At 38.7% G+C, this 10,519-nt stretch overlaps 1 protein-coding gene across 6 annotated transcripts in view; it reads right to left on the bottom strand.

Moving 5' to 3' along the window:
• Positions 1-293: 293 nt before the first annotated feature.
• Positions 294-10,519, bottom strand: part of PPP1R13B (protein phosphatase 1 regulatory subunit 13B) — a 68,962-nt gene continuing 58,736 nt past the window's right edge. For all 6 annotated transcript variants that reach the window (XM_055716463.1, XM_027803512.2, XM_027803513.2 and 3 more), the window contains 8 exons: positions 9,291-9,460; positions 7,941-8,442; positions 6,613-7,379; positions 4,876-5,013; positions 4,661-4,794; positions 3,795-3,961; positions 2,684-2,883; positions 294-1,818 (listed from right to left, as the gene is read on the bottom strand). In XM_055716463.1, coding sequence (XP_055572438.1) covers positions 1,777-1,818; positions 2,684-2,883; positions 3,795-3,961; positions 4,661-4,794; positions 4,876-5,013; positions 6,613-7,379; positions 7,941-8,442; positions 9,291-9,460 — 2,120 coding nt within the window. In that variant the 3' untranslated portion in view covers positions 294-1,776. The remainder of the gene's footprint in view (positions 1,819-2,683; positions 2,884-3,794; positions 3,962-4,660; positions 4,795-4,875; positions 5,014-6,612; positions 7,380-7,940; positions 8,443-9,290; positions 9,461-10,519) is intronic.

Below are 10,519 nucleotides of genomic sequence, written 5' to 3'. Positions count from 1 at the left end.
CAGTCATCCTACCCTGGTAAAAATTGCGCATGTGAACACAGCTTGTGTCTAAAGGACCCTTGAAGGCTGTTCTAGACAAGCATTAATTTGGCACAGCTGGAATGCTGGAGAACTAGTGTGAGGAGGTTCCAAAGCTGCTGGGCAAGTCATTTTTTGTGCAGCTGGTAAAGCCGTGAGGAAGCATGAGTTAGCAGATAGAACACCGCAAGCTAGAACTAACCTTTTTGTGTCGGCTGTGACCAAAGGCCTGTCTATCCTTGCTCCCTGTATAAAGATACTGGAGAATGCAGCCATGCCTTAGCAGTACTTTATTGTGCACATTTACATGTTCTCTGAATTAGTGTATCATAGGCTCTTGAAATCATCACATTCATGTAGCAAATTCTTCAACAATAATACCCTTTCACTTTTCACCACAATATATACAGTTAATGCTAACCTGTGGTAAAAGCAAGTTACAGCACTGCAGAAATGGATATATAAATTATACACAGAACTTGTACATGAAGAATTAATCAAATTGCATACTGTTAAATGGGAGAAAATTACAAGAAATATGGCTAAAACTTATAATGGGAAATTCAAAATATAGTTTTGGTATATAAAATCATGTACAATTAAAATTCCAGTGAAGTGCTTTTTTTTTTTTTGCCTTTTTTTTTCCTTTTTTGTTGCGTGAAACTACAACGTAGTGGAATAGGTTATTGCATAACTTGCCTTGGCAACAGATTTAGGCTGCCAAGAACCACAGAAACTGTCCTCAAGTAAGCTATTGCCTTTCTTAAATCCTTCCCTAAACTTTGTTTCTTTCTTCTCCTTGACTTAACATCTACACTACCCTCTTTCTACTTCTATCCCATCCTTCATATTTTCTTCTAGACTGACTCAGGCAGACTTCAAATGACACAGTATAACCCTTACCCGGACTCTTACCCTTTTCAACTATTGCACTTTCATCCATGCAGACATACAAATCCCTTAAGCTGCTGCAAGTTCGGTACTAACTGTTGTGTCCAGGACGGACAAGCTCGGGTGGTTAGTAGGGGATCCTTTACATTAGCAGAGGTAACACTGGTGCTGTAGGCTGAATAGTCAGAAAAGAAAACACCAAGTGAAATACTGTGTAGGGATTTTGAGATGTGTACAAATACTAGCTTGATTCTAAATGCAAATACTAGATGCCAGATTATGTAAAAGCTTTTGTCAGGGTTGTCTAGACCAGGATTGAAGTGTAGAGCATGTAAACACTTAAAATCCTAGCCTTCATCAAGCTTTGGTGACTACTTAAGTTACACATGTAATAGGTGAAGATCTTGTGTCCTAGAACCCAAAAAGTTGATCAGTAATAAGAACTCAACATTCACTGGTATCGAACAAAATGTCCAAAGTCCTGACGTGGGACAGTTACTGTGGGGTTGGAGCAAACTGGACAGCGTATCTGCACTCCGCAAATGACACCTCTGAACATTGAACACAAGAAAGCTCCTACCATGGAACTTTAACTTAAAACACTGCTTTAGATGATAGTTGGCGCAACACTGTAGGTAGTGGAGGTATCACTGTCCTCATCAGTGGTGGGTCACATAAAAACGATCCTCATTTACAAACTGCAGATCTTGAAAATCGTGGATGCTGTCCATTTAACAAGAGAAAGCACCATTAAAACTAAATGTCATAGTTTTATTTCTCTGTGTGAAATGATCAAAAATGATGGCTCCAGTGTATGTTTTAAGTTTCCAGTTACCAGCACGGTATTGCACTGTTGTACAACCGATTTCAAGCAAGGGTTCGCTGTCTAGGTTTTATTCGTGGATATAACTGTAAAAACAGAATAAAAGTATTAGGCTTTGCGTGCTTGATACCAAGTTAAATATAAATCAGTTCAGTTATAACCAAGGGGTACTTGCTAACAAGAACTGGGAGATGAAGTGTTTGGGGGGTGGGGGGAGGAAGTTTTGGTAAGCTACAGCATGTTCTTAGGTAACCTCTGAAAAATCACACAGAAACAGCAGGATGCCAAGGGCTGACTTACTCCTGGCAGCAGCAGCAAAATTGCTGCTGTGAGGGTGACTTCATTCGTTTAGCTCCAAGATCCCAGACAAGACCAAAGGACGGACGCTTTGACGTAAGTACAAGAATTCCCTGTTGAGCCCCAGAGGGCTTCCTTCCTGCTCCGTACGGTTCCCTTACGTGTTCTGTCCCCTGTATCTCTCTACTTAGTAGCCATATGTTCCCCATCTCCCATGGTAGCAGTGTTCCCAACTTGCCTACAGTTGTCATCTTCAAGACTCCTTCCTGAAAGTTCTAAATTTCTACATATCTATATATTGCTTAGCTCGTGCCAGGTATTAAAACCCTTCCTACAGAACTTCCTGGGCCAAAGCTTCAAGCTGCCTAAATAGAGCCACTGCACTTTACGTAGGGGCCCTATATTTTAGCCAAGGGGGGAAAAAAAAAGCTCGTTAAAGATTAAAGCATAAACTACATTAAATGTATTAACTTGCCAAATGAAAAACAGCACTAATCTCCTAAACATAGCCTCTCCTTTTTGTTTGTAATGACACAGAGGCCAGAAAGAATAAAGATAATCTGCTTTGTGCCACTTCATACACAGAGGGATTCTGACCAAAGATCCATCTGGCGTTCCTGCTTCAGGAGGAAGTAAAAAATAAGAAGAACTTACCCCAAGAAGGTTTTTAGGCACATAGCCTTCTTTGTCATTGAGGCGGGCCCACCACCACTCTGTTTCATTGTCGTCCTTACGTCTTAGAATAGTAATGGCATCACCCTCGTGAAATGACAACTCATCATTATTCTGGGCTTCGTAATCCCACAGAGCGTACACCACTCCTTTATTCATCACTCCCAACTTCTCCTGCACTCCTGTTAACAACAGATTGGAGAACGCACTAGACAGTAAAATACCTTGGGTTTCTCCCCGAGTTTTTTAGTATGGACACTGTGGCCCAAATATTAGTCTGTTATTTATAAAAGTTTCATGAACGATATTCTGCACTTCCATGACGAAATACTTTCAGAAGTTTAACTGTGATAAAACCAAATTTTACAGAATGTTTTAAACCAATTTAGAGCATAACGTTTTCCTCTTATTATATACACAATAGAAACTTTACAATCTTACATTCAAATGAGAATAAAAGTAGTTTTACAAATGTTTGAGCAAAGCAGCTTTCTATAACTGCTGTTATGTTTCTCACAGGGCTGCCTTACACAGTAGCACTTGGAACCTTTTGAAAACCAGCAACGTCAAGTGTATAGAGCCTTAATGAAACTTACAGCTTCTGATGGAAATTAAAAACTTGTCTGTTACATCCAGGTACTTTTCTTGCAAAATACACATTTTATTTATATATACACACACTCTCTCTCTCTCTCCAAATACATCCCTTCATTAATTATTCATAAAGTATATGTATGTATTCATGTGATCTAGAAATTTGTGCACCTGGAGGTTGGGAATATCTCTGTCAAGATAACTGATGACTCACTGTTGCTGTCAAAACCTCCCCATGGAAGCATTTCCTTGAAATTAAGCCAAATTAAACTTTAGAAATCTAACATTAGAAGGACCCTGCGAAGTAACTCAAAGAACAGAAGGGCTATGAGCAATGCAATAATGAAAATACTACTCTGCTTTTACTATTTTGAAAGAACAGGTGGTTGATGGGCAGTATTGTCAAATCTGGGGCCTAGGCAGATGTTTCATGCATATCAGAGAGAGGGAAAAAAAAAAAAAAAAAGCTAAAAGTTTCTGAAGTACTATCACAGCTTACCATACAAGAACTGGGAACACTGAATATAGCCTTCTTCCATCTCTTCACACTTGTCTGCAGCAGTTTCTATATCACTTATAGTTGAAGCGAAAATAGCTGCCCCAGATTCAACCAGCAGTTTACAGAGATGAACACTATTGCAAGAAGCAGCACAATGCAAGGGTGTCCTGAAATAAAGCAAAAGTGTATACATGAAAAAAAACAACTTCCATGAATCCTAGCTTTTGCAATAGAGTTTAGCCTGTCAGTTTTAAAGAAAATTGTTCTTTATGATTATAGCCTATGTATGCATTGTTCAAAACCTGCTAAGCAACTGGAGTGCACTCCAGGATTTACCTGACTCCAAGTACAGCCACACATTATAAAACAGATGTTAGCAAAAATGTCTGTTCTCATAGCTTAGAAAGCTGCTGGGTATAAAAAGGTATTTTCCAATATGAGGAAATTTGAAAGGCAGAACAAAGGTGAGTGAAACAGATCAGCACAGCAAGGCTTCACATCCCCTCCAAACACCTCTAAAGTGCTACACCTACCTGTAAGGCTAGATTCTTCAAGGACACCAAAATCTGTGGCGAGTTATATGAAGGTGAAACTTAACCAAATTAACTTTTGTCATGTTTTATTTACAGTTTAATTATTTCAGCATCTGAGCAAGAAAGGCAACTATACCCCTAAGGAAAACCAAAAAGTAATGTACTTTATGATTTAAGTGTGCTTGCACAGGAGTTGAACACAGATCAGAATGTGCTCACTTCCTAGGTGTAAAAGGGAAGGAAATGGTTCCCAAAACAGGTCTCGACTAAATCTTGAGTGTGCATCAAAATGGCATTTCTCCCAGATGCCAAGTTAAAAATCTTGACACTTACCACCCGTCACTATCTGCTGCATTTACATTTACACCAAAATCAAGCAGGAACTTCACAATGTGGTGATGACCAGCACACACTGCGTTATGCAAAGGTGTAATTCCTTCATCATTTGGTTTACTGGGATCATCAACCTATTGAAAACGTAAAATAGTTCAGCAACTTTTTTTCTTCTTCTAAATATCTAAAGAGGTTGCCATTGTCTAGAATCTCACCTCATATATGATTCGTTGTACAAGATCAAATTCTCCCTCCAAAGAAGCATCTAGGAGAAGGGCCAACGGATTGAACTTCACTCTCAAACCGTGGCCTGTTCTTTCAGAGTTAGGTTTCTTCAAGTTGGTACGTTTTGTCTGAGTAGAGATGAAGGTTGGAAGGCATCATTTCAGCTCCCGTAAGTAGTACAAATTGATTCAGTTACTTTTTAACTCAATGAAGAATCCCATCCTTCTTGAATGGTAATTAGCTAACTATGCAAACATTTCTGTCAAAGTCTCTAAATAAAAGGCTCAATATCTCACTACGTCTTATCCAGTCAAAAAATGAAAAAAACACACCAATATCATTTAGAAGCTTCTAATTAATGGTAGCGAGTACAAGAAGTACTTAAGTCAATGATTTTTGAGCACGACTATCTTAATTGTATCTAATACAAGCTGAATGTGTTTCTGGTGGATTGTCTCAGGCACTGTCAAAACTTTTGCTTAGACTAGAAAGCATGACACAATTAAGCCCGAGTATCATTCTCTACTCGGAGTAATCTTTGCCTTGAAATAGCGAAAGTACCTGCTGTAGGTCAGTACCTACAAAGAGTTTTGCTGTGGGAAAGAAAAGTACAGAACATGAAGCTGTTTTATGTGACGTTCTAGCTGGTGTTATCGGAGGAAGCATTCTCAAGATCTGAAACACGGAAATGCACTTTGAGAATATTTTGAATCATTCACATGCGTTCTTGCCACCTTCCAGAAAAAAACATTATTTTTTCCAGAAAATATATTCCAGAAAAAAACTACAGCTTTTATAGAATGCTTTTAGTGTCTAACACTGTATAAGATCCATTTTCATTCATGCTCCTATTTAGTATGGCTATTTCAGTTTGGAAAATAAGCCTCTCACAGTACGAATAGTATCTGTTGCCAGCATGTTCCATTCTCCCAGAAGTATCCTGGCCCGCTTGTGCTCATGGAAAATGCATTCAGGGCTCTGTGCACACTGCAGTCCAGTTGTCAGAGGAATGCAAGTTCCCCAGATGAACCAGAAAGTGGAGATGTTCTTTGAAACTAATGTTAAATGCGTCATACATCAACAACTACAAATAAAATTCAGTTTTCTCCCTATTTCCAATTCTCCATATGCTGTAGATTTTGGTAATGACAAGTATTTAAAAGATTTTGGTGCAGCTGGAGGAGGGCCTTTGAAAGCGATTCAAATTATGTGACAAGCCCATTAGAAAAAACATTTCTGCTAAAACAAGTCAGCTGTGTTGCTGTTAGTGTTGGCCATGGTCTCACAACTCTGCTGAGAGGGGAAAAGGAGCACACTTCTCCCAGAACAGTTATTTTGGCTTGCCTGCAAATTAAAAAGCTTCCCACTGATACAGCTTACCCTTAGTTGCAAACAAATTGTTTTGTAGGCCCAGGGAAATGAGTATTTTTAATGGAATCTCAGATTCCAGAATTAGTTCTACAAGAGTATATCCCTAAAAAAGTTCTACAACCTAAAGTACATACACAATCTCCTGTTACCTCCATTAACAGCTTTATTATTAAACAGCTACAGCAGTATAACTAATCCACCAGAATACTCCTTGGAGCTCCCCTGGTTTTTCTTTTCTTTTAATATGAAACGTGAAGTGCAAACATACTGCTTAGCATCCTACCATCTTCCAGTTGCACTTAAACACACAGCTAATTCTATAGTTCAAAAAACTGTCTTTTTGCTTTGTTACTTACTGGAGGAAGTGGAGGAGGAACAGCAGGTGGCAAAGGAGCTTCATCTTCTACTGGTGAACTGACCTCAGGTGTGGGACTGGATGACTCTTCAGTAGAAGGAACTATAGCAGGATTATTGTTGTTATCTTCAGTTGTCTCAGAGGTTTGATTTGTGGTTTCAGTGCTTATCAGTTCCTCGGTAGCAGGGGAAGGTAATTCATTATCGTTGGCATCTGACGAAGGGGGTGGCTCATCAGGGAGGGGAACTGTAGGCTGTATGGAAATCGGTTCTTCAATATTGCCATTGGTACTAGTGTTACCATTATCAACATCAGCTAAGATGCCTATGAAGTCCTGTGGATTGCTTGGCTGATAAAAAGGAGCACTTTCTATTCCTCCAGCCAGAGTATTAAAGCGCTGATACAACAATTTTTGTATATTTGGTCCACTTGGGCCTTCTGGTTCAGTGATAGAACTACGCTTCTTTAATGGCCTAGGGGCATTGGCCAATTTTCTTCTTAGAGCTTCAAGGTCAGCATCACTTTGATAGCGTAGGGGTGAGTGCACAATAGGTGTCAGCTTAGTAGGACTGAGAGGACGAGGAATGTTTTCCACATTGCTGTTTTCACTGGATGGCGGAGCATTTTCCAGCTCTTGATCTTTTTCAGATACCTCAGTCTGAGGCTGTGACTGTGGCTGTGAGGAAGTCTGCGCAGGCAAAGAACCATGAAGGAATGGCAAGGGTGAGGGAGAAGTTGAACCAGATTGTAATACAGGTTTTCCGTAGACTGAAGAAAAGAAAGAGAGAAAACAGTGAAGAACTGTTCTCAAATTAAGTAATAAAATATTTGCAAATAAATTGCATGTCTCTGTTGCTACTCGTTTGACACTAATGCAGAAAGAAAAAACATCAAATTAATTGTATCAGAGCCTGTCAAGACAGAAATAAATACTCACCTGTTGGTGATGGTGATGCTTCTTACCATTACAAGCTACAAGTAACACCTGGAATGTTTTTCCTCTTTCCTGAGGAAACAGTAAAAGAAGAAAAACTCTCCTCTCTAGACACTGTTTTTTCAACTTGTTTATGAAAGTATTGGTAGAGTAACCAGACTATATTGTTCTAATTGCATCCTGTTCTAAGGAAAAGTTAGCTGAGTGTATACTTATCACCCCCAAAATACATGGGATCATTTTTCTGCCACACTGTGCACATAAAAATACCTTTCCTCTTCTCACAGATTTAGACAAGTTTTTCAAACTAATATGGAAAGTAAACTAAGCCCAGTAAGTAGATCTCAACAGTCTACTTCAAAGCAAAAAAAAAAAAAAAAAAAAAAATATTCTACCTGCTTTTACTGACTTGTTTAAAGTATTGTATACAGCTTGTTGATAATTCTTTGGTGGTGTTGCTTGCTGGAGATACATTGAGTAGATGGAACTGGAGTTCACTGTCTGTGGCCCTTTTCGAGGAGACTGAGGTCTTGATCCTTTATCAGCTAGAAAAGGTCTGATTGCCACAGTTAAAGGGAGTTCTGGCCTGCCATCTCCTCCTGGAAACAAGGGGGGACCGGAAGGTTGATACGTAGGGCTGGGAGGTACAGAAATTCTCTGTTGAATCTGCTGTGAAGAGCTGGGCTGATGTGCATTGCTTGGTGGCGGAAGCGGAACAGGTCTTTGCCGATTTGTTATACTAGTGCCAGGTCTGGGCAGGCTGCCATCCTTCCTTCTTTCTAGAGAATTTGTAGAACCTGTTCCTAAGGGAACTGGACTTGGATAGGTCCCATAGTTTTGAGGCAACTGCTTGCTTACGCCAGGAACTGTCGGTGGCACCTTCCCCAGGTCAAGACCCTATGTAAGAACAGTATATACCGTTTAATTAAATAAAGTATTTGTGAGCGAGAATATTCCTCAGTCAACAAAACATACTAATAATGTCGTGTGACAGCAAAGCAGTAAATATAACAATTTGTGTTCTTTAATCACTAGGTAAGATTCTACCTGAATTTATCACAAGACCTCACTGTACATCACGCAGAGGCTGCTGTTTAAAGGCATCTTCAGCTGTAGTACATTTATATGAATCCAAAACCACCTGCATACTTTCAAAGCCTGAATAACCTGTTCTAGGTTCTGGGTCTCAGTATCTAGTTGATAATGTATTTGATAATATACAGTGTGGTAGCACTTTACCAAAACTATTTAAAGACGACGTCCTTATTCTTTAAAGATCAGAGTCTTAAAGAATTCATAAAGTACTAGAACAACACTGCAAAAAACCACCACCAGTGGACTCACTCAAGGATGGATTTAATGACTTCTTTTGCGAGACAAAAAAAAGAAGACTGCATTTTAAAAAAATCATAATTACACCAAGAAAAAAGACTAACAAAGATTTGAATTAGAAAAACAGAAAGGTGGGGGAGATGATTAGGAGAAGCAAAGGGAGAGAAAAGGGGGGACCAGGTATGTAGAAGAACAGAAAGGAATACAAACTACTGAAGTTGGAAAAAATAAATACTGTCATGTGATAAGAACAGAAAGGAATAGAAGGAATACAAAGGTAATTTTCTTTGTGACTATTTAAGAACAGCAGCAGGGAAACTAGTTCTGTATGCAACTGAAGTGAGTTCAGGTATGGAAGCCAAAAGTTCATGTCAGCAAAACAGATCTATAAATATATCACAGATGAAACCCACCAGCTTATCAGTACTTCCTAATACTGAAGTTGGCAAAGGCTGGCTGGATATAGTTCCTTGTTTTAAAGCAGTATCCATGCTTGATTCTTTCCAGTCTGTGTTGGAGATCTGAGGGGGTTTGACCACAGGCGTTGAGCTCTGTTTAAGTATTGGCCAGTTGCCATCATTAGCTTGAAAACAGACAAAAATACTGTATTTAAGATAATCCACACCACCACTGTAAATAAGCAAAACGTGAAACACAATAGCTTGGATTACAACAGGATTAATTTGATTCCAGAAATGAGATAAGTCACTATTAATGTTTGATTCAGAAACTGATACTCATTGCCCAATCACTTCTCATTACCCTTTGACATTCAAATTGTATTGAAAATTTCTATAGAAAAAAAGATATGGTTGAAATTTTGGTTTGAGCATTGCATATTCTGCTATTTGACAGCAAACAAATTCAGAACAAAAATCCTTCTTACAGAAACACTTCACCAACATATTTGATACTATCCAGAGACACTACATGTTAAAGCTACGTAAGCTCTGAGTGGACTTACTCCATATTTAAACTATGGTTACTAGATTCATTCACTCATAACAGGATGTAAAAAACTCCATTCAACAATGGGGTGGAACAAAAGCATACATTCCTTTGCTGGAAATGGAAGTTAACTTACCTTTTGTTTTTCTTCAACATACTCACCTGATAAGAACAGCCCCAGAGATTTACTTTTAAAGAATTTTTATAAAGTCAGCTGACAGCTTCAACTCACAGCATCAAGATACAAGTCATGGGCTTTTATTTTCATAATATGCAAGAAATCATGCATAGCTGCACATAAACTGAGGCAACAAATCCTTAATGAAGTCCTAGATGCATTGATATGTTACTTTATTAACTGCGTGAGACTATTTAGTTTGTTATCTAAGTAAGCAACAGATTTTAAATAGCCTGATAATTAGATCTGTTTTATAGTAACTAAATAGATCCCTGGTTAGATCCTAAGCTTTGATTTGCCTTTAAAAGATTAAACTATAGGTTTCTCTTACTCTAAGGAGACCAGAGATCACTTCTCCTTCCTTACTGCCTGTAATTATCTTTGGGGAGCAGTACATATCAGTAAAGGTGACATGTAACATGTAACCAACTTTACTAGAGAGTAACAACTAAAATGGAGGGGAATTTGTGTGTGTGTAGATTTACTGAGATTTCTGAATATAGAGAGACAACATCA

The sequence above is a fragment of the Falco cherrug genome, chromosome 7 (genome assembly GCF_023634085.1).
Source record: "Falco cherrug isolate bFalChe1 chromosome 7, bFalChe1.pri, whole genome shotgun sequence".
NCBI lineage: Eukaryota > Metazoa > Chordata > Aves > Falconiformes > Falconidae > Falco > Falco cherrug.
Note: the sequence above shows the minus strand (reverse complement) of the source record. Positions and strands in the feature narration are given on the sequence as shown.